Source organism: Balaenoptera ricei, chromosome 1 (assembly GCF_028023285.1).
Source record: "Balaenoptera ricei isolate mBalRic1 chromosome 1, mBalRic1.hap2, whole genome shotgun sequence".
Lineage (NCBI taxonomy): Eukaryota > Metazoa > Chordata > Mammalia > Artiodactyla > Balaenopteridae > Balaenoptera > Balaenoptera ricei.
The window spans coordinates 133776803-133804634 of record NC_082639.1 but is presented as its reverse complement, the minus strand read 5'-3'; the positions used below and the strand labels follow the sequence as shown (position 1 = coordinate 133804634).

The window sequence follows — 27832 nt, the reverse complement described above, 5'->3', positions numbered from 1 at the left end:
TCTTATCCAAACACCCTAAGGAAGTTCCTGTGAATGGCACTGTTTTAAAATATGTGCATCATTGGGCTTTTCACAGCATTATAAACTGCAGGAGGAATTTACAGACTGAGGATGTTATGGGCTCTTTCCAGATTCTTGGACAGCCCATAGAAATGAATATCACCTCCGCAAGACTCTTAGGCAAGCAAAGCTTTTTATTTAAAGAGATAGCTTGAACATAAGAAGGATGGCGCAAAAAAAAAAAGCACCAGCTCTCAGAATAGAAGGGGCAAGTTGATTTTACAGTAAGCCCCCTCCATACGAAGGAGTTCCATTCTGAGAACGCGTTTGTAAGTCCAATTTGTTCGTTTAAGTCCAACAAAGTTAGCCTAGGTACCGAACTAATGCAATCAGCTATATAGTACTTACTGTAACAGGTTTATAATACTTTTCACACAAATGATACATTAAAAAACAAACAAAAATAAAGAAAACATTTTTAATCTTATAGTACAGTACCTTGAAAAGTACAGTAGTACAGTACAACAGCTGTCATACAGGGGCTGGCATCGAGTGAACAGGCAAGAAGATTTACTGACTGGAGGAGGTGGGAGGTGGTAGAGCTGAAGGATCGTCGGCAATAGGAGATGGAGGGAAAGCTGCAATTTCACTCATAGCTGACGTTGATGGAACGCACGTTTGCGTCTCTGAAAGTTCGCAACTTGAAGGTTCGTATGTAGTGGACCTACCGTATAACAAAACGGAGGGTTTGTCTCATGATCACTGATAATTTTCAGAAATAATCAAACTTCTTTGATCAGCAACAGGTGGCTCCATGGTGGCTATCAGGAATAGAGAGTGCTTCTCCGAGGAGAAAGAAATGCATGAGAATTTTCTGTAAGAAAGCACAGGAATAGATATGGTTAAAATTTATAGTTGAGCTTCTTGTCTTGTGGCAACTACGTATACTCCTTAGTGTAACAGAGATAAAGTTAATTTTTTATTCCTTCAAGCCTGGTTTTTGTCTTTGGGACGCAGGCCCTCTGGGCCTTTGTTCTTTAGCTTGCAAGTTCTGTTTGCCCAAGGCGGTTCCCTGGTCCTTTTCCAAAATGGCTGTGCTCTTGTCATCCTGTCTGAAGGAAGGCAGGTAGGCTTGGAATTGAGCTTCTGTAGTCTGGGCTATTTTAGACCTCACTGGCATAGATAGCCAAGCACACTCTCTTACTAGTTAAATCGATTAAACTGAACTTGAACTTTGGTTTAAAACAGTAGTTCTCAAACTTTGGCATGCATCAGAATCACCTGGAAGACTTATAAAAACACAGATTGCTGAGCTCTAGCCCCAGAGTTTCTGATTCACCAGGTCTATAGTGAAGCCCAAGGATTTGCATTTCTAACAAGTTCCCTGGTGATAACAACGATGTTGGCCCAGGGACCACACTTTGAGAATTACTGTTTTAAAATATAATTAAGAGATAAGCCAAAATGGATATGGTTCCAACTCCACAATTTTAAAAGGTTAATCTAAAAGCCCTCTACAAGAACCTCAAAGAAAATCTATTTTCATGTACCACTTGCTGAGTTCACATTATTTCCTCTCTACCCAAGATAAGGTGAGCTGGAAGGAGCCTCTGAGTGGCTCCAGCTATGACATTACGCAGCATTCCTAATGGATGTGATGTGTGTTCTTTCAGAGAGCACTTATTGAGAGCAGAGGACACTGTGCTTGAAGTGCTCCCCAATACCAAAGAAACAAAACAACACAGCCTCTGCCTTCTCCCCTCAAGGACTGATTCAATTCATCAAACATTTAAAGGGACTAGTATGAGCCAATCACTATGGTGAAAGCTAAGAATGCAGTGGTAAGCAAGACAATCATATGGAAAGCACACAGCAAACAATTACAAAAAAGAATCTGTAATGAGGGTTTGTGATAAGTGCTGTGAAGGAGAAATATAAGAGTCCACAAGAGCAGATATCTTTGAGACATCTTCTGATATGGGGGGTCACCAGAGAAGGCTTTCCTGAGGAAGGGACAAAAAGATTTTAAAAGATTCTGTAATCTGATTACTTCAGTAAATACTGCACACCTGAACTTGTTTCAGTAGCATCAGGATGACATAGGTAAGAACCAAGAAGTATTTTCTCCCTCTGGAGATCTCTTCAGGAACCTTTGGCTGCTTCTTTTCCCTCTGTCTTTATTGTCCTTTCTGATAAGGAAGTGATATTGGAAAAGGTAGTAAGAAGTGATTTTGATCACAGCCCAAGCTCCAGCCCCTTATGTGATGCCCTAAAAATACAATTATTGTTTGCACTATGTCTCAGACCAAGAGGGTAAGTAACTCACCTATCTCCATCTGTGCCTGCTTGCTTCTCTAAGCCTAAGAAAGCAGTACCAACCAGAGCACTTTAAAATAAAACATGTAGGGAAGTTTCCTAAAAGTGTATGAATGACTAATGCAGAAATACTTTAGATATAACATTAGACTCTGTCTTTTAAAATACCCATAATTGAAACATTTCTCTCAAGTTTTGCCTATGAAATATAATTAATAGGTATGTTATCATTAGTATCATTCATTAATTTAAGCCAATTAAATATTAAAATCCTTTGTGTTTTATTAGGATCCTCCAAGTGGTTACTAGTATGATTTTTTTAAGATTGAAGTATAGTTGTACAATATTATATGTTACAGGTGTAAAATACAGTGATTCACAACTTTTTAAAGTTATACTCCTTTTATGGTTATTGTAAAATATTGCCTATATTCCCTGTGTTATACAATATATCCCTGTAGCTTATTTTATACATAATAGTTTGTACCTCTTAATCCCCTACCCCTATATTGCCCTTCCTCCCTCTCTCGACTGGTAACCACTAGGTTGTTCTCTCTATCTGTGAGTCTGCTTCTTTTTTGTTATATATATTCACTAGTTTGCTGTACTTTTTAGATTCCACATATAAGTGATATCATACAGTATCTATCTTTCTCTGTCTGACTTATTTCACTTAGCATAATGCCCTCCAAGTCCATCCACTTTGTTGCAAATGGCAAAATTTCATTCTTTTTATGGCTGAGTAGTATTCCACTGTATGTGGATACCACATCTTCTTTATCCATTCATCTGTTGATGGACACTTAGGTTGCTTCCATATCTTGGCAATTGTAAATAATGCAGCTATGAACACTGAGTTGCATATATCTTTTTGAACCAGTATGATTTAAAGTGCAAACTGAGCTTAGATAAAGCCATTCAATATTGTGAGGTTTTTTTTCCTAAAAATATAAATCCAGACCTCTGAATATATAATTTTCAGTTAGTCTTACTTAAATGAAACATAAGTTTTTTGGTAATAATATTCAATTAATTATTGTTGCTAAGATGACTGCAAAATGAGGAATAGATAATTAAAAGCATTTCTGACAACTTGGAGGTCAGAGGATAGGAGAGAGCATGTGGCAGGCAGAATAATGTCCTCCCAAAAATGCCCATGTCCTAATCGCCAGAATTTGTCAATATGTTAGGTTGCTTGGCAAAGGCGAATTAAGGTTGTTAATCAGCTAACATTAAAATAGGGAAATTAGGGACTTCCCTGGTGGTCCAGTGGTAAAGAATCTGCCTTCCAATGCAGGGGACATGGGTTCAATCCCTGGTCAGGGAACTAAGATCCCACATGCTGCGGGGCAACAAAGCCCATGCACCACAACTACTGATCTCGTGTACCCCAATGAGAGAGCCTGCGTGCTGCAAACTACAGAGCCCATGCGCTCTGGAGCCTGTGCGCCACAACTAGAGAGAGAAAACCCACGCGCCACAACTAGAGAGAGAAAACCCACACACCACAACTAGAGAGAAGCCCACGCGCCACGATGAAAAGCCCGCACTGCAATGAAAGATCCCCCATGCCTCAACTAAGACTCGACACAGCCAAAAGAAAAAAGAAAAAAATAAAGAAAATAGGGAGATTAGTCTAGTTTATACAGGTGGGCCCAATATAATCACAAGGGTCCTTAAAAGTAGAAGAGGGAGGCAGAAAAGGGAGAACCAGAGAGGGGGCAGCAAGAGAAGGACTGACTCAGAGATGCTGGCTTTGATGATGGGGGAGGGGGCCATGAGCCAAGGTAAGTGCTTCTAGAGGCTGGAAAAGTCAAGGGAAAGAATTCTTTTCTAGAGCCTGTGAGGGAACACAGCCCTGTGGACACCTTGATTTTAGTTGATCCTGTCAGGCTTCTGACCTCCAGAACTGTAAGATAATAAATTGGTATTGTTTAAGTTAATAAGTTTTTGGTAATTTGCTGCAGTGGCAACAGGAAACTAATACACAGCATAAACAGGAGAGGGACTGTATCGCTGGGCAGAAGGTTACAGTGGGAGGGGAGCAACAGAAGATAAAGCTAGAAACTAAAGTGAAGGTCAGGTTTTGAGAAGAATAGAATTCTTCTATTCCGAGCATTTGGATTAAACTTGTTCGGCCACAAGAAGCCAATGGAGAACCAGGTTTGTTACAGTTGAAAAGAACTGATAATGTGAGAGATGTTCTTAGGAAGAACTGAAGCATTTGTTGACTGATTGTATATAGGGTATAAAAGATTGAGGGGCACACGATGACTTCCACCTGGGCCTCTGGATGACTGGGGAAATCATCTATAGAAAGAAACAGGGTGTCATTTGTAGAACTGTTGCTATGAGGAATTTAGAGGTCACCACACTAGTAAAACCCAGAGCCAGAGCTAAAAGCTAGTCTCCTCACCCTGCATGCCTATCCCAGGGCTCATACCCTTCTCAAATTCTGTCACTGGTATCCAGTTGGAGTTAGTAGTCCAAGACATGAAAAGGCTTCATGAGTGGGATATAAAACTGTTTAAAGGGAATCTCTCCTTGGTGTACAGGGAGTGGCTTGTATAATGCTGGAAACTATTTCACACTGGAAGTCTCCTTTGCAAATGGGTTTGTTTTCCACCTTTGAGAACTTAAGAAATAAATGGTCTCCTATGTCTTGGAACAGTGGAAGAAACACATGACATCCTAGGATAATGTTGTACCATTTTATTAGCTGGCATCAACCTTTGTTGACCTGAAGTCATTCTTTAGCTGACATTGGATTCCTAAGATTGGGATAATCATAATAGTATTTTTTTAGTTTGTATATCACTTGCAATTTGCCAAGAATTTTCTCATATATTACTTTGAATTCATGGGATGGAGACATACACACACACACACACACACACACACACAACTAAGGCAAAACTCCAATTGTTTAAAAATAAATTAAAAAGTTATACATGACTGAGTGAATTCAGCCATGCCTGCCTCTGGGTATTATACTTGATTCCCAGGACTTACTTTGCTTGGTAGTTTCCTACTCTATCACTGAAGACCTCTGTAAGTGTACTAGTTTTCTGATATACACGGACTACAAAGGATTTATGTCCACTTTTATGGGGGGAAAGCAAAGGGCATAGTATACATGGCAAGTTGTTTACCTTTAAGGCCAGTTGGCAATAACATTTGGAAAACTAGAAAGCCAGGAAAGATGAGGGAATGCTGTCAAAGACAATGGCCTGTGCCTGGTGCATTGGACCCCTACAGGGGGAGGCTCACAAAGCCCTCCTTTTGGATCCCATCTTTGTATTTTGCAGCCTGGATACTGGGAAAGATTACAAGGTTAAACCATTAAAATATGTTCTCCATAATGTTATTCTAAATTTCATTTATTTTGCAGGAAAAGAAAAAACGCTTGGAAAACAAGTTGTTTTTTTTTAATCAAACTGTAGTACTCAGCACATCTACCACGAACAACTCACGTATCCCATCTTATTGGATGCTCTCTGTCCCCAGTCCATAACAAAATATTTTTCTACCACCAAAAAAAGGGATCTTTAAAACAGCATTTAATAAATAAAAAGTTCTTAAGTGATCCACCTAAGGTATTTTTTTAACATTCAGATCCAGAGAACTTCAAAGAAACCAGGAGAACAAAATTCCCTTTAGTCCAACAAAAAAGTTATATGTAATCCTTCTCTAAAACTAAAGCACTTTTCTTGCCATGAGAATGCAAGGAAGGTCTTCCCCTAAGAAGCATCTCAAATGATCGTGCCAAACTTTTTACTGTTCTTAATGCACTTCATCTTTGAACAGTGTACTTTTATGCTCATTGGTCTGATACAAAGAAGGAAAAAGTTTCCACCAGTATGTGGAAATTTCATCCGAGCAGCGGTTCTGATGTGTGAAAACAACAGAAAAAAGTCCTCAGGAAATGTGGTGTGGGCACTTCTGGAGAGAGGTGGCAGGAAAGGGAACCCTTGGCTAAATTTAAACCCCTGTCATTTAATAGGAAACTATGTAGTAGAGAGGTTAAGAACATGGGATTTGGAATCAGAAAGATCTAGCAGTTTCTCAGTATGTGAATTTTGTCAAACTTCTAACTTTCTGTTCCTTCACCTAATGGCCTCCTTTGCTCTCGCCCAGCCTTAATCCATTTACTGCACAGCAGCCAGAGTGATTTATAAAAATATGTAGCTTTTTTTCCAATGAGACATATTTCACATAACAAAATTCACCATTTAAACATGTATACTTTAGTGTGTTTTAGTACACTCACAATGCAATGCAACCATCACCACTAATTCCAAAATATTTCCACCATCTTGCAATCATTAATCTACTGTTTCAGTAGATTTCCTATTCTGGAGATTTCATTAAAAAGGAATCACATAGTATGTGGTCTTTTATGACTGGCTTCTTTCACTTAGTATGTTTTCAAGGTTCATCCACGTTGTAGCATGTAACAGTACTTCATTCCATTTACTTGCCGAATCATATTTCATTGTATGGATAAACAAAATGTGGTATATCTATTCATTGATAGATGAACATTTGTGTTGTTGACACGTTTTGGCTATTATGAATAATGTTGCTATGAACATTCATGTACAAGTTTTTGTATGAATGTGTGTTTTCAGTTATCTAGGATATATATCTAGCAGTGGAATTGCTGGATCATATGATAACTCTATGTTTAACTTTTTGAGGAAAACAATGATCATTTAAAAGTATAGGGACTTCCCTGGCAGTCCAGTGGTTAAGACTCTGTGCTTCCACTGCAGGGGGCACAGGTTCAATCCCTGGTCAAGGAACTAAGATCCCACATGCCGTGCAAAGCAGCCAAAAAAATAAATTTAAAAAAATAATAAAATAAGAATTTTAAAGCATAGATCTGTTTATGTTACTCTTCAGTGGATTCACAATGCATTGAGGATGAAATCTAGACTCTTCCCATGTTCTATAAAGTTCTTTCATGACCCAGACCCTGCCTACATCTCCGATCTCCTCTTCTACCACTCTCTGTTTACCAAGCTCCAGACACACTGGCCTACTCCATCATCCTCAAAAATACCAAACTCCTTGGTATTGGGAAAACTGGATATCCATATGCAAAAGAATGAAATCGGACCCCTATCCTCACCATATATCAATACAAAAATAAAGTTTACGTCTTTAATCCATTTTGAGTTAAGACCTAATACTATTAAGCTCCTGGAGGAAAACATTGGAGGAAAGCTTCATGACATTGGATTTGACAATGACTTCTTGGATATGACACCAAAAACACAGGCAACAAAAGCAAATATAGGACTTCCCTGGTGGCGCAGTGGTTAAGAATCTGCCCGTCAATGCAGGAGACACGGGTTCTAGCCCTGATCTGGCAAGATCCCACATGCCGCGGAGCAACTAAGCCCGTGCACCACAACTACTGAACCTGCGCTCTAGAGGCCACGAGCCACAACTACTGAGCCTGCAAGCCCAGGCACCTAGAGCCCGTGCTCCGCAATAAGAGAGGCCACCGCAATGAGAAGCCCGCACACCGCAACAAAGAGTAGCCCCCCCTCGCCACAACTAGAGAAAGCCCGCACACAGCAATGAGGACCCAACGCAGACAGAAGAAGAAAATAAAAGCAAATATATACATCAGTTTGACTACATCAAACTTCTGTGCATCAAAGGAAACAATAAACAGAATGAAAAGGGAACCTGTGGGATGGGAGTGAGTATTTGCAAGTTATACGTCTGATAAGAGGTTAATATCCTGGCCTCTCCTGTCACTTGCCCTGTTCCAGGCTCCTGGCCAAGCTGATCTTGCTGAATGATGATGCCCAGCACGTACACTTCCAGCTGGCCTTGGGCAGCCAGGGCCCTCCAGACCTGTAAAACTCAGGCCAGTTCTCAACCACATGCATAACCCCCAGGGTAAAGGGAGCCCACCACCTGAAAATCGTTCTGAGGTGGCAGCTTTAAACTGGTGACAGTCAGTCCTCATTTGGATGTGCTGCCTGACAGGGTCCTGGGCTTCTCCAGAAATCATAGTTCCCAAGGGTGTCTTATTGGCGGATACTCTGGCTAGCCAGCCCAACCACGCCCTGGTAAGACCAGATTCCTCTAGCTCTACCTTGGGGGATATGCATATTTGTGTAGCTTAGGGCTTGGAATTAGGCAGATGACTTGTACCCTCAAGACTCTACTCCTGTGACCTGCCTCTCCTGACACCTGCCTTGTTCCAGATTCCTGGATGTTACCGAACTGGTCGTATGGAGCTCCACCTGGGCCCTAGCCCAGCCAAAGCCCCCTGCCTCGAAGGTTCTTTTTCCATTCGGATTTGCACGGCCAATAACAAAACCTGTGGTGTGACTGAAAAAGCACAACATTATTCAGTGGCCAGAGAATGGAGAGGCGGGAACCTAGTTCACAAATCAACTTCTTAACCCAACTTGGGTTGAGATACCAGATATATAGGAGCATCAAGGTAAAAGGAAGGGAATAGAGTAAAGAGAGGGAGGAATATTCATGACTTATCTGAGAACAGGCGTGGGGTATGCTCGGAATTGGGACAACGCCCCTTTTCAGTCCTTGTATGGGCTCTTCTGGCAGTTGCCATGGCAACTGTCATGGAGCTGATGGGTGTGTTATTTAGCATGCTAATGTATTATAATGAGGCTCAAGGTCTTCTGCAGGTCAGGTTTTCTGCCATCTTGGGCCTAGCTGGTTCTAACCACTTCTGGCAGGCTCTTGTTTTTCTCTTCTGGTGGTTTTCTGTAAGACAAGGATACCACTGCTCCGTAGCTTAGTTACCTCAAGGAAGGGGGAGGGTTAGCGCTCAAGGCTAACAGCCATGGTAACACGGCTACCCTGACCTGGGTGGCGCAAGCATGCCCAGTACGCACTCAGCCAACTGGCCTTGGGCCCGCAGGGCCTTCCAGGTCTGTGGTGCTCTCTCTGGCCAGTCCCCACTACCTGCATAGCCTCCAGTGTGGAAGGAGCCCAACCCCTGAAAATCGTTATGACGTGGCAGCTTTAAACTGGCGACAGTCAGTCCCCATTTGGACTTGGTGCCTGGTGGGTTCTGAGCCTCTCTAGCAACCAGGACTCCCAGGTGTCTCTTATTGGATGATACTCTAGCCAGTCAGCCCAGGCCTCCTTCCCTTCCAAGGCAGTCAAGTCACCTCGAGCTCTGTCTTCAGGGGGAATATTCCCCATCGGGTAAATTAGGATTTGGGATTAGGCATATGCCGCTTCCATGACCTGGTATCTCTAGACCCTTGCCCTGTTCTAGATCCCTGGTCACCCTGAACTTTGCCTCATGTATCTGTGCAGTGTGTGCCTCTTCAGCAGGGCTTGAGCAGCCTGGGCCCTCACAAGTGTTACTGAGGATGTGGAGACTTTGGAACCCTCGTGCACTGTTGGTGGGAATGTAAATTGGTGCAGCCACTATGGAGGACAGTATGGAGGTTCCTTGAAAAAAATTAAAGATAGAATTACCATATGATCCAGCTATTCCACTTCTGGGTATATATCCCAAAGAACTGAAAGCAATATCTCCAAAAGGTTTGCACACTCATGTTCATAGCAGCACTATTCACAATAGCGAGGAGGTGGAGGAAACCAAATATCCACTGATGGATGAATGGATAAAGAAAATGTGGTGTATACATACACTATAGAATATTAGCCTTTTTAAAAAAGAAATTCTAACATGTGCTACAACATGGATGAACCTTGATGATATTGTGCTACGTGAAATAAGCCAGTCACAAAAAGACAAATGTTGTATGATTCCACTCATATAAGGTATCTGAAGTAGTCAAATGCATAGAAACAAAGTCGAGTTGTCACTGCCAGAGGTTTGGGAGAATGGAAACAGGGGAGTTGTTCAATGGGTACAGAGTTTGAGTTTTACAACATGAAAAAGTTCTAGAGATCTGTTGCACAATAATGCGAATGTAGTTAACACTACAGAACTATGCACTTTAAAATGGTTAAGATGATAAATTTTAAGTTATATATTTTCTACCACAATTTAAAAATTGTTTTTAAAAATGCCAAACTTGGGACTTCCCTGGCAGTCCAGTGGATAAGATTCCTTGCTTCCACTGCAGGGGGTATGGGTATGACCCCTGGTTGGGGAAATAAGATCCTGCATGATGCATGGCGCAGCCAAAAATTAAAAAAAAAAAAAGCCAAATATTCCTGCCTAACAACCTTTGCTCCTGCTATTCTCTCGGCCTGGAATACTCTTTCTCTTGCTTTTTGCATGACTGGTTTCTCTCATACGTCTAGTTTCAACTTAAATGCTACCTACTCAGAGAGATCTCCCTTGACAACCCTATCTTTTGAAATAGGTTCCCCTTGAATCTCATTCTCAGCCACTTGTTTGTTCTTTTAACAAAACACTTATGTAATTATGTAATTTATTTCTGCCTTTCTTTCCTGCTATATGATAGTCTGAGGACAGCAACTGTGTCTGTATTTAAATCACACACCTAGTTTAGTAACAGATAAACAATAGATGTTCAATATACTTTTTTCTGAATAAACAAATGAGTCTATGTAAACTAGAACTAATAACATCTGCCCCATGGGGTTGCTGTGAGAATCAGGTGCAGTAACATATATGGCACAGGACCTGATACATAATAAGAACTCAACATTTATTTTTAGGGCAGGACATTTTGATTGTACCAGATGACCTTTAAAATTCAATCCAACTCCAAGGTTTTCAGGAATGGTGCAAGGACTTTGGGCAAGGCAGAGCTATGAGCGTGTTAATAAGCAAAAATATTCTAATCCGGAAGAGCAAACTTCCATGCCAGGATACATAGGTGAGAAACAATTATTTGTTCTTTGCTCAGAAACCTCCCAGGGCTTCCCTGGTGGTGCAGTGGTTAAGAATCCGCCTGCCAATGCAGGGGACACGGGTTCAAGCCCTGGTACGGGAAGATCCCACATGCCGCGGAGCAACTAAGCCCGTGCACCACAACTACTGAGCCTGCGCTGTAGAGCCCGCAAGCCACAACTACTGAAGCCTGCACGCCTAGAGCCCATGCTCTGCAACAAGAGGAGCCACCGCAATGAGAAGCCCACGCACCACAACGAAGAGTAGCCCCCGCTCACTGCAACTAGAGGAAGCCTGCACACAGCAACGAAGACCCAAAGCAACCAAAAAATAAATAAAAAAAAAAAAGAAAGAAACCTCCCAGTATCCTTGGGGCCATCCACTCTTTGGCGAAGAGGATGAAATACTTAAATCAGGGGACCCTTGAAGACCATGGATAGAATTCAGAGGGTCTGTGAACTTGGATGGGAAAGAAATTACATCTTTATTTTCAGTAATCTCTAACAGATATTAGCATTTTCTTCAACTATAAATAGATCCCCCCAAAACCCTCAGCAGTTCTAATGATAGGAATCACTAAGATTTTCATATCACATTACAACCATAGATATCCTGAAATATTGTTTATGCTCATTACTAATTCAAAATCATGGTAGATGTTAGGCCTGACACTAGATTTTATTTAATGAGTTAATAAAGAAGCATATATCTTAGTGTATCACAAATTTTCTTTTATTTTATAGCATTATAAATTTCCTTCCTTTGTAATTCTGTATATTGTATTTTGATGCATTTAGAGATATTATTTTAATAAGAGGTTCCTAGATTTCACTAGATTGCCAAGGTTCTTGGTACATAATGTGTATGCACAGTGCCTGTCACTTAATAGGAGGGCCATGAAGGATGCTTCATGGTCACGAGAATTTTTCCTGTACTTTTGGTGCTGCCTTAAATCTATAATTATGTAAAGGATAAACCAGAGAGGCCGGCTTAGTCCACAGAGAAAACTTGACTACATTTTTAAAAAACGTTGTTAGGGAAAGATTTATTATTTCACTTTTTTTTCATCCTCTGAAGAAAGTTTGAAATGTATCTATTCAAGGTATTTTGAGGACATAATTTCATTCCTTCTAAATAACTGCTCACATGTCACTTGTGACCATAGAACCTAAAGCAGGGAACTATGATAATGGAGCCCTTGTGATTTGCGATGTCAGTGAAGTGTGACTGTGACTCTGAGACCAACTTTATGGATTGTGTTATAGGCTTTGAAATGAGTGTGAACAGAGGATGTGATCATTTCTTTGCTTAAAAAAAGAGATTAAAAATGAAAAATAATTCACTGCCATAATAAAGGAAAATAGGAATGATAAATGTGTATATATCATGCATAAAAAGGTTTAGATACAGCCTATATATAAAGAGAAATATAAAGTAAAAGGAGACCCTACTTTTCTTTCTACCAACTCTGTAATATGTGGCCAAAGGGGAGCTGACCCAAGTGTTTCTGAATAAACAATGCTGACTGAATGTGCCTTCATTGCCTGAAGAAACCAGGATCTTCTCACTCTGGCTCATCTCCCAGCCTGAGCCTATAATAAGTAATGCACTCTACCTACCTGCTTGTATGTGGGAGGACTTAAGAAACTCTCCCTTTCAGAAACCCCTCCCTCCCATTTTCTTGTGTAGTCATGGCAAGTGAGCCTATCTCTTTATAGTAGTTTAAGAGTAGCTTGAATATAGTTCTACTTTCAGGTCTGATGGAGTAAATTGAGCCACACCAATTCTCCCTCTAGGAATAAATGGAAAAGCCAGATAAGTACCAAAAGCATCTCTATAAAGCAATCCAAGAGCTGTTGGAGCAACAAGACTAGAGGGCCCAAGATTCCAGAGGAGGAACTGCAAAATGGTGAGCTTTTTCCTTTGCCAGCTGGAGGTGCTTATAGATTCTAGGTACAAGGCAAGATGCTGAGCATCTGGGCTTTGCCTGGGTCAAGGGTCATTGCTGGGGGACAAAACAAAGCACTTACATTTTCACAGGTTCTCACAGGACTGAAGAGACAAAGCTGAAATCTTGGAGAGCCAGGATTTCAGGGAGAAGGGAAGAGTGAATAACTGAGCGACACAGATGGCTTCCCCACAAAATTTTGCTGAATTCTGAAGCTACTTGGGGTGGGAGGTTAGGATGAGAAAATCACTGTTTATCAGAAGCTTTCTGCTTAGCATCTTTATCTATCCAGCAGAGATGAGAGTGATTCCACTTTGGAGAGGAATAACATCACATAGATGTTCTTTCTTTTTTTTTTTTTCCTGAGTATTTTGTATTTTTATTCCAAAATTATCTGTTGAAGAGATAGAGAAGATTTAATTTATGTACTTAATAAAAATGTTAACCCTTGGTCATCAATAAAAATATCTTTTTCTTCTAAATACTAGATATATACATATTATTTCTTTCAATATACAGCAATTTAGATGTTCTTTCTTATACTCAATAATTTATACTCAATTTTTTTTTCTTTTGCTTTTTTTGGCTACACCGTGCAGCTTGTGGGATCTTAGTTCTCCCATCAGGGATTGAACCCACACCCTTGGCAGTGAAAGCGCAGTCCTAACCACTGGATGGCCAGGGAATTCCCTCTACTCAATTTTTAATGCTTGGTTATTTTATATTCAATAGTCAATATCGAATGAATATCAAAAACTATTAGGTATACCAAGAGATAAGAGTCATATCACCAAAATTCAAGAAAAAAAAATAGATAATAGAGACCAGTAATTTGGGTATTAGATTAGCAGACAAGGACTTTGATTAAAATATTTTAAAAATATGATAAAAAGATAGAGAATTTCCCCAGAGAATTAGGATCTATTTTTAATGGAAATTCTGGAACCAAAAAATACAATAACTGAAATCAAGAGTAGCCTGGAAATCAAGAGCAGGTAGGGAAATATGTCTGTGCACATAGATGCTGACACTGGCTCGGGATGTGACTCAGTCGCATCTCTGGAGCCCTGCGTCAGTGCCGGAACCCTGAGATCTAGTACAGACTCAAAAGGATTTGCGCACACATTTAAAAAAAAAGAAAAAGTTTTAAAATGTAAACACACATTTTTCTTCAAGAGTATACTCTCAGAACTGTGCTGCAGTAAACAAGTTTCAAAACATAATGATGAGTTCTTTGGTCACGAAAACTTCCTCAAGAATTCTCTCAAAATAATTCTAAGCACAGGTCCATTATTAAATTTACTACCACAACATTTTAGAAAATAGTTGCAAAACTTGTTATTTATCTATAAAGGACTGAGGGAGAAAGGCAGCACGGTGATTGCCAAAAACTTTTCTTAAAATTATTCCGTAGGGATGATTGTCATTGAGCTTGAGGCCAGATAGATTTCCCATAGTTAATCTCATATGCCATGTTTCAGACCTGGACCTGCCGGACATTGAGGCATTCACTGTAATGTAAGCTAACATGATGAATTTAGAGTCACAGAAAAGATGCTATGAAGTTTTCTGGTTAAATCATTGTTTTTCTTTTAAAGTGGGGGAGAGTTGGATGCTTAATAAACTCAAAATAACAACAACATAACCAGAGCCAGAAGGAAAACTGTTCTATTATTAATTATTAAAAGAGACATGATCTACTACAACATAGGGAAAAACTGAATATGATATAGCAAGCTATGGATGACTTAGGTGTTTTCCAGTTAACGTTTTTTTAAAATTAAAGCATTTTGCTTGTTTACACTTTATGAGTAAAATACAAAGAGAGAGTGCCTCCTAGAAATAGATTATGAAATTCTTAAAAAATTTATTTTTGGCTGCACTGGGTCTTCATTGCTGCACGCTGGCTTTCTCTAGTTGCAGAGAGCAGGGGCTACTCTTTGTTGCAGTGCGCGTGCCTCTCATTGCGGTGACTTCTCTTGTTGTGGAGCACAGGCTCTAGGCACGCGGGCTTCAGTAGTTGTGGCTCGCAGGCTTTAGAGCCCAGGCTTAGTAGTTGTGGCACGCGGGCTTAGTTGCTCCGCGGCACGTGGGATCTTCCCGGACCAGGGCTTGAACCCGTGTCCCCTGCATTGGCAGGCAGATTCTTAACCACTGTGCCACCAGGGAAGTCCAGATTATGGAATTAAAGTGCACTTCAGGTAAACTGATAAGGTGAAATGACTATGGAATCCCAACATAAACATTTATTTACTTAAAGACTGTGATATTGACTAATAAGACTTGTAATCAAATTGCCTGTTTCCTTTCATTTCTTCATTTTATTTTTGTAAGTCACAAATTTTCATTTTTCATACTCTTTTTTCTCACTTCTATTTTCTTGAAATGCCAAAAGAAAATCAACGGCAATAGGCCAAACTCTCGCTAGCCAACTTTTAATAATAATAAAACAGTACAGAGAAAAGAGCAGGAAATCTTTAAAAATGGAGAAATTGTATATTATCATGTTTATAAGGTGAACAAAAGAATATGTAAATATTATTTTACTAAGAGCTTGTGATATCCTTGGAAGACAATAAGGAGGCAGAGATTACTCATTCTTTTGCTGCCTGGGAAATGAAACCAGTACTATTGAAAGTAAGTGACTTTTGCGAAGGTCAGTAAGCAGGCAAAGTGCTTCTAGGATTCCCACACACTGGCAATATAAAACATTCTCTCATGCTTTCACTTCCCTTATTTTCTTTTTTCTCTTGTCTTTTCTTCTCATTCAAAAGCAAACTTTAAAAATTAGAATCATCAATAAATATTTATTGTGTGCTTGCTCTGTGCAAGGTACCACGGAGGATAAGAAGGAATCTAAGATAGAGAGTCCTTGATTTAAAGGAGCAGTCAAAATCGCGATTCTAGCCTGGATCTTCACAGCTGCTGAGAATTTCCTTTTGTTCACCATTTCACCATTGTTAAAGCAGCTATTCCAAACCGTCTCCATTTTCTTTAAGCTTCCAACTCCAACACTGCTTTCTTGACCCTTCACATAAGACCTTGCTTGCCTTTTACTGATCATTTTGAGTCTATGAGTTTCCTTAAATTCTCTCTTTTCCATTTCAAAATCTCTATATCTTCATCATCAGTCACTTCTTTCCCCCTTGCCTCCAAGAAGGTATTCTCTCTCCATCTTGCCCAGAACTCCCCTCTGCTACTCTCCAACCCTGATCCCCCACCTCTTCAGAGATATCATTCCAATGTCCGTTGGCGTTTTTTCTTTTTTTGATTTGCATTTTCAATCTCATTCTCACACTGGCTCCTTATTCCCCATTCCTAAATATAGCATGGTTATTTCTGATGGTACCTTAACCCTATTGCTGCTTTGAGTTGCAACTTCTCTTTACAACTGAATTTCTTGAAAGAGGAATATATAATCTGCATTTCCCTTAAAAATCAACTCTTACAATATGGCTTCCACTTCCACAATGTTACTGAAACACTTCCTGAAGATCAATAGTGCTCTGTGAGTCAACAAATCTGATGGCTTTTTCTAGCCTTCATTCCCCCCACCCCTCCCCCCTCCCCCTCCCTCCCCACCTCCAATTTCTCTGAAGTTTTTGTTGCTAATGACCATTCCTCCTTCTTCTTTTACACTGTCCTGTCTCTACTGTTTTTCTGTGTACTGCTCTGACCACTTCTTATTAACTGCTCCTCATCCTCTCACCCCTAAACACAGACATTCTCCTAAATTCTGCTTTTTTTCCTTATATACACTCTTCTTTGGATTCTTCTTCATAGAGATAATAGTTGAAGTTGAGGATTCCCATGCTCTGGGAATGCTAAAACACTTTCCCCAAAGAAAAGTGCATTTAAGGGAAAGGGCAGACTTTATCACCTTCCTTTTGTCTTTCCATGGGGTTCACTTAGTTGGCAAGAGAAGTAGGAGGAGAATAGGTCAGAGCTGTCTTAGCAATGGCTAAGATTCCTCTATCTAGGACCATGGCTCCTGCCAGATAGGCCCTCTCCTACAACTGTGGCTCTTGCTTTGCTCTGTTGACCCTCCTCTTGCCTCTTCGTACCTGGGAATAGTAATGGATTCCTCCTCTTGCTTGTCCTGAGGTGTATCAGCATGTCTACTTGATTCCATTTGTGGTTTTAATTTACTGTTAAACTCCTACAAGTAATTCAGTTTTGATATTACAGTTCACCTTAGGCAATTCTGTTTGCTAAGATATCCATATATGTGTGTGTATATATAAGTATATATTCCATTGTTCACTTGAATCTATAATTAACTTTACTCAATTTTCAATAGTTGCTTAGTCTTGTGTTTCTATGTAAGAATGTGAGTTCTTGGAGGACAGAAAACACTGTTTACCATCTTTATATCCCCAGACTTTAACAGAATACTTGTCACATAGCTGATGGACCAATTTATTCACTTTGACATAACACCCAAGATTAATATTACTATCTTCAGCAAGAAATTAAAGTTGTGTTTGACCTTCAACAGACTAAAGCCTCCTTAGTCATATAAGATCATCACAAGACAATAAGCCTGACAGATTCCACCTTTACCATGCTTTAAGAATAAATTGTCTAATTTCTATTTTAAGGGCAAAGCATGCAGCCCATTTCAATAAAATATTTATCTCATCTTAATTTAAACTTATAGTTCTGCAATATTTACTGATGTGCCCAATTTTACCATACTCTTACCTTGGACAAATTACATAATTCATCTCAAAACCTTGGTTTCCACATTGATAAAATGAGAAAAATGATACTTGTTATCAGAGGGTTGTTGTGCTGAAATAACATCTGCTAATCACTGAACACAGTGTTTAACAAAATGGGCATTTAATAAGTGGTAGCCATGTTTAACTTTCAGAGAAGTAGCAAATAAATTTATAATACAATTAGAGCATATTACTACACAGGTCTCTGTCGTTGCCATCTTTGTGGGCGGCAACTTCTCCGAGATAAAATGCTTATAACATGTCACATCAATAAACAAGAAGTTAGGAGAGGAACAAAGCATCACTATGAGTCCATCTTATAATGTTAGATCTAATATTCCATGAGGAAAGCATAGGGGACATTTTATTACATATTTTTTAACAAAAATTAAACTACAGTAGTCTATCTTTAAAAACCAGACTCCACTTAACCCACTTGCTCTGTTACTCATTACTGTACATCCTCTCTGTGAACTGTACTCACTGTTGCCACAAAGGACACAACTGGCACTATTGGCAAACTTTGAATATGGAAGCTTTATTAGAAAATCGTATTGTAACAATGTTAAATTTTCTGAATTTGAAAATTGAATCATAGTTATGAAGAGAATATTCTTGTTCTTAGGAATAGCCACTGAAGTATTTAGGGGTAAGGACGCATGATGTATGTAACTTTTAAATAATTAGGCGGGGAGAGAATAAAGCAAATGAAGTGAAATGTTAACAACCCCCTTGAGTTAAGTCGAGTATACTCTCTGGCCCTCTGTTCCTTCATCTACTAGGAGAGAGAGACTGGGCTGAACTCTTTCAGTATTATTCACACTGTGAGCCATGAAATTCAATTAGGAGTGGAGCAGGGCATCAGAAAATGTTAACCAGTGAATCTGAATAAAGTGTTTGCAAGAGTTCTTTGTATGTATTCTTTGGTAAGTTTGAGATTCTTTCAAAATCAAAAGTAAAACAAGCTAACTATATTTACATAACACCAAGGCCCTCTGAGCACTAACAGGTTAGAGGCTAACAGGTTAGCTATATGATACACCTGTGTACTTCCTCACCAAAACAGTTGAGCTGTATGCTTATCAAGAGTCAATTTGGGGGCTTCCCTGGTGGCGCAGTGGTTGAGAGTCTGCCTGCCAATGCAGGCGACACGGGTTCGAGCCCTCGTCTGGGAGGATCCCACATGCCGCGGATCAGCTGGGCCCGTGGGCCACGACTACTGAGCCTGCGCATCTGGAGCCTGTGCTCCGCAACAAGAGAGGCCGCGATAGTGAGAGGCCCGCGCACCGCGATGAAGAGTGGCCCCCGCTTGCCGCAACTGGAGAAAGCCCTCGCACAGAAACGAAGACCCAACGCAGCCAAAAATAAATAAATAAATAAAATTAAAAAAAAAAAAAAGAGTCAATTTGTATTTGTAACCTAAAATATTTATGCCTCTTATACTTATGGAATTTAAATATTCAAACCAATGAAATACCAATAAAAAGTTGTTTCCATGAAAACTAAATTGATGAAGGTGAACAACAAATAAATTACTATAGAACTAGATATGGGTAAGAAAAATCTGTAAAACTTTGGAAAAAAATTGTACAAAATCTAGATTGACTTGGCACTCAAATTGCTTCAAATGTGTCTTTAAGTTCTTGCTCTGCTTTGAAGAAAAAGAAAATTTAAACAAAGTAATTTATAATAAAGACAATGAGGTGCTCCAACAAACAGATTCATGCTCAGATAAAAGGTCTTGGCCCTACTTCAAAGATTAGTGAGTGAATGTATAATTACACATTTGAGTTAAAAATTAAAAAGTTAAAGTATATCTGCCATTTTTATGACCTATTGCTTTAACTGACTTTTTAAATTAACTGATCAACAATTGGTCTCTATAATCAATCCCAGCCCAAGGACATCTTGCTAAAGGAATTCCATAGATACAAACTCTCCTGCTAGTAAATACTAGTTTGTAGCCAGGAAGTCTGTTATTACCATACTTTTAAGATTTGCATGCTTGCCTGCTCTCCTAGGAGTATTTCCCTCTAAAGGGAGAGAACTGATTGTAGATCTGCTGCTTAACTCCTTCCTTCCCAGTCATTGACAGATTAAAAATGGCATTTCATTGTTTATTTTGATTTACATTTTGACTGATGCTGAACAATTGTTCACAGGCTTATAACTGATTTGTATTTTTTTTCTGCCTCATGGGAGAGAAGATAATAGCAACAAAATATTGAAACCTGCAAAGTATATGAATTAGTGGCAATTATCTTAGCCAACTTGAGAAACAGGAATTCTAAGCAGGTCATGAAGCAACCTAATTCACACAGCTAAACCCCACATAAGGGAATTGAAAGCACCAGATAACTCTGAGCATGGTGTGGGCTAAAAACAGAAGGAATAATAGAAAGCCTATTTAAGAATCAATCAGATGCTCAGATTCCCTTCTGCATCCCAGAAGAAGTCCAGAGATTTAGTCCTTGAAGAAAGGATCTCGGAAAAGAAAGAACAAAGGATCTCTGGCGAGGAGGATATTAGGCCCCACTAAGGGTGAAGGTCTAAAATTGAACGAGAAATAAGAAAATTAGAGGACCAACAGCTGAATAATTGGAGCTTAATAAAGAGAAAATAGGGGGCTTCCCTGGTGGCGCAGTGGTTGAGAATCTGCCTGCCAATGCAGGGGACACGGGTTAGAGCCCTGGTCTGGGAAGATCCCACATGCCGTGGAGCAACTAGGCCCGTGAGCCACAACTACTGAGCCTGCGCGTCTGGAGCCCGTGCTCCGCAACAAGAGAGACCGCGATAGTGAGAGGCCCGCGCACCGCGATGAAGAGTGGCCCCCGCTTGCCGCAACTAGAGAGAGCCCTTGCATAGAAACGAAGACCCAACACAGCCAAAAATAAATAAATAAACAAATTAAAAAAAAAAAAAAGAGAGAAAATAGGGTAGGAGAAAATCAAATAATTCAAATTGGTGAGACTGGAACCCCATTCTGACTTTAAGTCCAGTGCTATTTATATTCTTTCAGGATAACTGGTATATCTGATTCATATTAACTGTAAAAGGTCATTTTCTAAGCTTTCAGAAATGTTGGGGATAGTCAAAGAGACTTTGTTCAGGTGATTAAAGGGTGGGGCTTGCATTAGCCCTCCCCAAACCAATTATACCAAAATATTTGGCAGAACTAAAGAACTATGGTTAAAAAACCCAAAAAGAATGGTTCATTCATACAAGCTATGCAATGACATGCCAGTACAGGTCAATAATCATATTGCCTTAAGTTGTTCTGTAAGAAGGGCAGAGGCTGTAACTGGCTAAAGCTCTAACTGGCTAAGGCACCAATGCAGGGAAGCACCCATAGCAAGCAGATATGCGGATATAAAGTCAACTGTGGACAGGAAAACAAAAACCAAAAAACTTCTGGGTTATCTGTGGATGGGTAGTCTCATCATCATGCCCAAGCAGAGAAACATACTATAAGCAACTTCCCTTCCAGGTGGACTATTTCAGTCCAAGTCAGCCTGGATCCGAGTAGTGGACTCACAGATGATGAGCGAGTCTAACATCAGGCTTTCAGAAGCTTCAATTGACAACCTACGGCTTACTGTTTCTCAACATCCCAGGCCAATTAAATCAGAATCTCAGAGTAGGGCGGGGCATCCGTTTCTAAAGCTTTCCAGGTGGTTCAACTCTACGTAATTAACTTGAGAGTCATTGCCCTAGCCAATGTATCTTTCAATTAGTGTTTGTTTGGCTTAAATATGCACTAAATCAAAACACTGTATTAAACAAAGGACCCAAAGATATTTAGTAAAAATGACGTGTAGCAGAAAAATTGATAGGAAAAAAAATGATAAAACAATCCAGCTGGGGCGTGTGTGGGAGGAATGGATAAATAAGACAAACAAGAGAAAGCAAAAACGAAACTGGAATTGTTTTGGATTACTATGCCCAGCCACTGCAGGCTTAAATATGCTACTAACTTGGGGGGAGGGGAGGTAGGCGGCGTCAAGAGAACAGTGGAATGGACGTGCAAGAGTGAATTCCCGCCTGAAACCTGAAGGCTCTGGTGTCTGCCTGGTGTCTGGACCCAGTTATTTTAGGTTAGAACTCTACAGCATACAGGGGAAAGAACACTGAGTCCTCGTCCCAAACCTGTCCAACTAGCTTTGCAACGTCAAGTAAATCTCTTTGGACGAGAGATTCCTGATGTCTAAAATAAAGAGACTGGATTAGTAACCCTGAAGATCTCTCTCCAAGTCTAACTCTGATGCTATAAACAAGGGATCACACACATCTCCTTACTTCAGGAAAGGCCCAAGAAGAGCCGAAGCCGGTCGTCAGGCTTCGAGCCATCCTCGTTTTTCTGCTAGGCTTCCTTAGGCCGGGGGATAGACCAGGCACAAAGCACTACCTTATTAAGGCCTCATCAACCCCAGCAAGCCCTGAGGCGCCCCACCCTGCGTGACTTCTCAGGGCTTCCTCCACCTCCCCTGAACTTCCGACCTCGGCTTGGGACCTCGGGAGCCCGCGGCTGTTGTTCCTCCCTTAAAGCACAAAATCATCCCGGAGATCCAAAGTTCGCGTCCGCTAGGGCCTCTAGGTAGAGAGCGGAGGGGGGGATCGACTCCCTCGACGATCTCCGCGGCCTGGACCCGCTCCCTCCGCCTGGCGCCAGGCTGCGGAGCGCCGATCGGCTCGATGAGCGGGGGTGCAGCTGCGGCGGAGCGGTAGGCGCCGGGTCCGCGCCCACTGTTTTCCCCCCTCCCCGCTTTCTTCCTCCGCTTCCCACTCCTTCCTCCGCCCGCCCAGTGCTGCCCGCCCCGGAGAGCTGCCCGGAGCTCCCCGGGAGACTCAGGTACGGCCGCCCGCCTGTTCCCGACGGGAAGGGCTGATGTGCGGAGGAAGGAAACGGAGACGAAGTCCCTGCCCCGCCGCCCCCAACGTCCGCGTCGGGCAGGGGGACCGGCCTCGGGGGTAGTGGAGGGAGCCCAGAGTGGGAAAAGGCTGGGGTCGGACCGGGGGTTCCCTGAGGAAGGGCGACCAGGACTGGGGTGTGCGATGGGGAGCGGTTAAGGGGGAGAAGAATGGGAACTGTAGGGTGCTCTGGGGAAATGGGAAGAGAACAGTGGCGGGGCTGGGGAAGATTGGAGAAGAGTGGGAGGCAGCCCGGACTGCGAGTGGGGATCTTGGGGCAGAAAGGACTAGAGTTAGGAGATGTCGGGGGACGTGGCCTGGTGCGACAGTTGGGGTGGGGGGGGGGCGGTGAGCGGAGCTGCTTGCTGGAGGGATGGATTTGTTTCACCATTAAAAGGCTTGGGAGAGAGAGCACCAACCCTGCTGTGTTTATAATGACCGGAAGGTGAGGTGAATCATTACACTTTGACAGGTTTTGTGAATAACATCTCCAGGCTGTGTCCATCCAAGTCACTTATTTCCGTGAAACTGCACCAACCAAGACTGCTGATGAGAGATGAGGAAGAGGAGTCAGAAAGGGAACGCAGGCTGGGAAAAGGGAAGCCTCTGCCCAGATGCAAGCTTTTTGTGAAATGAAATACTAGGGGGTTTGGTGTGCTTGTTGTTTGCATAAAGCAAAAAAGAAGCCAACATTTGCTAAACAACAGGTTAGAAGTTTATTACTTGTAAAGCCATTGAATACAGAACGTATTGCCTCTTCAAAAAATACATATATGAAATTGTAAACGTATGATGGCATAAGAAGCGTATGGTGATGTGACATTTTAAAAATGTATTGGTGATGTTGAATTACATCATGAAGGTTCTCTTATTTACATATATACCTAGACCCAAACACCTGAATTCATATGTATTTTGTACAGGAGAACTCTTAGGTAGAATATGTATAAATCTAATTTCTGAGCGTTGTTTATTTCTACTAGTCATTTGGTGCAAATATCATCATTTACCCTGTGCTTGATGAAGCACAGTTAATTAATCTGCCTGCTGCTTTGCTGATGGCTTTTATGTTTGTCAGACAGTGATTTCTTGCCTTCATGAAGCTGATTCTTGGATTATGGGACCTGAATTTGGGTTTGCTCATCATTAAACTTGTAGCTTTACTGTATATTTCCTAAAGATGTTATGTAAGTCGCCCTGTTATTTGCTTTTGGATATTGAAGCAGCCCCTTTGTAGGGTTTAAAATATAAATAAAATACAGGTATAATTAAAAGCTCTAGTTCTTCGGTTGCTTCCTTTGTCATCTGTTTCTCCATGCATTCTGTAACATTTCTGCATGAATGAATTATTCTGAAATCAAAGTATGAGGAGTAAAATGGGTCAGATGCCAGATATACGTGACAGAAATATTGTAGAATGAAGAGCTCTAGAGCTGTTACTTAGGTAGCAAGTATTTGGTTTTTGTTACAAGTGGTTAAGTTTCTGGTTTGGAAAATTATTTCTTATCAAAGAAAAGTGTATCAATTTGTTTTGATGGCAAGTCAACTTAAAATTTTACTTTATTTTGTTTATGAAACTGGACTCTGGGCTTGTTTATTCTTTTTTAAGTGTATGATATTAACCAACAAATGTCTAATTATACTTAAAAATCTTAGAGGTTCTTCTTGTGGAAAGGGAAAGAGGACTGCTGGGTTGTTACAGGGAAAGTGGTCTTTCTAGAACAGAACTGTATAACCTGATAGACAACTAATTGGATAAATATTAAAATTGATCATGCACAGCCATTAATAATTTAGGCCTATGTTTCTGATATTTCAATCAGTAGAGTGACTCACAGTATTAGTTACTTATCTTTTACCAAGCCTTAGTTTTCTCTTAGTTTCTTTGTGCTTACTTCGAAGGAGTGTTGTAAAGAGTAAAAGAAAATGTGTGTAAGTCGCCGAGCATAGTGCCTGACACATAGTAAAACATTCAGTACACTTTAGCTATTCTTATTTTTCATCCATCTTCTAGTCCAAGATACTGAAAACTCGTATTTGCATGTTAGCTTTTTCTCAAGAAAATTTTGAATATATTGCATATTCAAGCATTTTCCTGGAAAATCATAATGCAAATTAGTACGTAAAAGACTGTGAGACGTTCTGTAGCAAACAAAAAAAACAAAACCAAAAAACCTGGCTTTGTTTAACCCAGTACTTTCCAAACTTACCCCTTTTCTTGGAGCACCTAGTGTTATGCGTTAGAACAGGGCGTTGTAATTGACAGAATGTTTTTGCATGTATGTATTAATCTGATTTGACCATCCCAACTCCATGCAGAAGCCTAGAAATCACTGTTTTACAGATGAGGAAACAGAATCATTGTTTAAGCAACTCCCTAAAAGTGAGAGAATTCGAAGTGTTCTGCCGTCTTCTGACTCCAAGTTAAAATCTTTAGGCACTTGATGTCTCATTTGCAAGGGGACAACCTCCTAATTTTCCCCCTCTCCTATACAAGCTGCTCTTTTATAATATTTTTGCTAATTTCCCCCACGTGTTCTCTAAAAGTTACCTCCATTTTCTCTTTTTAATAATTGTTGTGTATTGAGGCCTAGCATGGAGGCCAGGGTCACTGGAGTGGAGCAGGTGAGAGGGAGCTGTTGAAGTCAGAGAAGTGGAGGGGCCCCACCATATAGGGCCTTGTACACTGTTTTCAGTACTTTAGCTTATACCCCAAAGTCTCAAATCTGATGAAATTTATTTTCTCTTTAAGGTGGTGAAGACTTATTCTGCTGAGAAGTAGAAGAGTACTTCTTCATTAAAAGAGATGCCTCCCAAGTTTAAGCGCCATCTAAATGATGATGATGTCACTGGTTCTGTGAAAAGTGAAAGGGTAAGTTCAGAATCTTAATCTTTAAAAAAGAAAGATTCAAAATATCTTTTCTTTCCTTTGTAAATAATTTGTTTTAGACTAATCTAATATTTATGGCTATATTCGAGTCCTATTTATTTTCTTCATAGTAAACATTAAAAAATATATGTTACTTAGATGGGGACTCAACCAAGTTCTATTTCCATTATTGACCAAATTATGTTCCCAGCTTCTTTCTAGTCTTTCAAAGGGAATTTTGTACAAATACACAATATCTTATTTAGGACTCTGGAGCCAAATGTGGTTGGAGTTCCTCAGAATTTTTCAGATTTTACAAAGCTAGTTAGTGCACATTATACAAGAGCCTTTTGGGGGTCTAGAGCAGCACCTCCAAACATATTAATATTTCTCAGTGGAATGTCTGATTATTCTAATTAAGTATATAAATTAGCTAACATCAATTCAGGTAAGATTTTCCTCCAAATGAGTTTTGACTCCAAAGCTTGTAAAATCTCTTGGTTTTCAGGACTTTTTAGATTTTGGAATTGCAGATAAAGGATTCTGGTCCTGCAGTTGCCACAGAGTCCAGAGTAGCTTTTATATAATGTTCAATTTTTAGTTTATTTCAGAACATTCTGTGCAGGATTGTATAAATATAGAAATTATGCAGCATTTTGGAAGATAGCATTGATATGAATATTGTAGATAGGCTACTTTTAGAATAAGTAATCAATAAGTATTTATTGAGGGAAGGAATTAGAGCTATTCTTTTTCATCCAGCAACCTAAAGCCCTCCCTCACTTCCTATCTTCTTGCCATTCCTTTGTTTTCTGATTCATGCAACAGATGTTTATTGACTACCTACTATGTGCTAGGCATTGTGCTAAAAACTAGAGGGCATGGTCTCTGCCCTTAAACAGCAGATAGTCTGTTTGACTTCATTTTACATGCTCCTTTTTTACACAACCTTAGAACCTCTGTCCAACATCTTATGATTTAGAAGTATCTTGAAATACAGTACAGGAATCATTTGTCATCCCTTTATTCTGACTCTTTATGCAGTGTCTGTTTTTGTTTTGCTTGACGGGGGATACAATCCACCAATAGACTAACTGCTAGTAAACTTTTTAAAATAAGCTTTATTTACTCAAAAATATAAAATATACAGTTTCAATCAGTTCTACTTCTAAGACCATAACTATGGCACTTTCTTTTTACATTGTTGGTTGAATACTACTGCAATTTATTGTAAAAATAGGATATTAGATAGCAGAATTGAAAAAAAAAATTGGCTGTTTAAATAGAGTCCTCCTTTTGAATGTTTATCAGATCATGAAATTTGATAACTGGTTCTAAGAATTTATAAATTACTTTTATAAAACTTTAAAAAATTGTGTTCCTCTTTCCTATAACACTTTTTTGATAACAGCTTTATTGAGATATAATTCACATGCCATACAATTCACTCATTAAAAGTGTACAATTCAGTGGATTTTAGTAACTAGTATTTAGTACCGAATTGTGCAACCATCACCACAATCAATTTTAGGACACTTTCATCATTCCAAGAAGAAACTCTGTACTTTTTAGCAATCATCCCCCGTTCTCCTCATCCCTTCAGCCCTAGGCAACCACAAATCTATAGTTTTGTCTATTCTGGACATTTTATATAAATGGAAGCATACACTATGTTGTCTTTTGTAAATGGCTTCTTAGCATAATGTTTTCAAAGTTCATCCATATTGTAGTATATATCAGTACTTCATTCTTTTTTATTGCTGAATAGTATTACATTATATGAATATACTACACTTTCTTTATTCATTCATCAGTTGATAGACATTTAGGATTATTTACACTTTTTGGATATTATGAATACCACTGCTATGAATGTTCACATACAGGTTTTTATTTTCATTTCATTTCATTACATATGTTTTCATTTCTCTTGGGTAAATACCTAGGAGTAGAATTACTGGGTATTATAGTAACTCTATGTTCAACCTTTTGAAGAATTGCCAAACTGTTTTCCAGAGTGGCTGCACAATTTTTACATTCCTGTCCAGCTGTGTATGAGAGTTCTAATTTCTCCACATTTCTCCTCACCACCAATTTCTCGTCACCAACACTTGTTATTATCTGCCTAGTGGGTGTGAAATGACATCTCATTGTATCTCATTACCCTTTTTTGATAATGTATCCCTAGCTCTTGTGTTTGTTCAGTGAATAAGTATAAAGACCTTTGTTTT

General features: G+C 39.9%; 1 protein-coding gene and 1 long non-coding RNA gene across 5 annotated transcripts in view; both read left to right on the top strand.

Annotated features, from left to right (window-relative positions):
• Positions 1 to 629: 629 nt before the first annotated feature.
• Positions 630 to 13343, top strand: LOC132373360 (uncharacterized). The gene is made up of 3 exons (XR_009505413.1): positions 630 to 707; positions 12949 to 13061; positions 13193 to 13343. It is a non-coding gene; the product is annotated as an uncharacterized LOC132373360 (long non-coding RNA).
• Positions 13344 to 22499: 9156 nt separating this feature from the next.
• Positions 22500 to 27832, top strand: part of VAMP4 (vesicle associated membrane protein 4) — a 30024-nt gene continuing 24691 nt past the window's right edge. Inside the window, exons 1-3 of one of the 4 annotated variants that reach the window (XM_059936354.1) lie at positions 22504 to 22545; positions 23205 to 23439; positions 25485 to 25604. In XM_059936354.1, coding sequence (XP_059792337.1) covers positions 25539 to 25604 — 66 coding nt within the window. In that variant the 5' untranslated portion in view covers positions 22504 to 22545; positions 23205 to 23439; positions 25485 to 25538. Of the gene's footprint in view, positions 22674 to 23204; positions 23440 to 25484; positions 25605 to 27832 lie in introns of all 4 variants that reach the window. The other 3 variants (XM_059936343.1, XM_059936364.1, XM_059936334.1) reach the window with 3 other exon arrangements.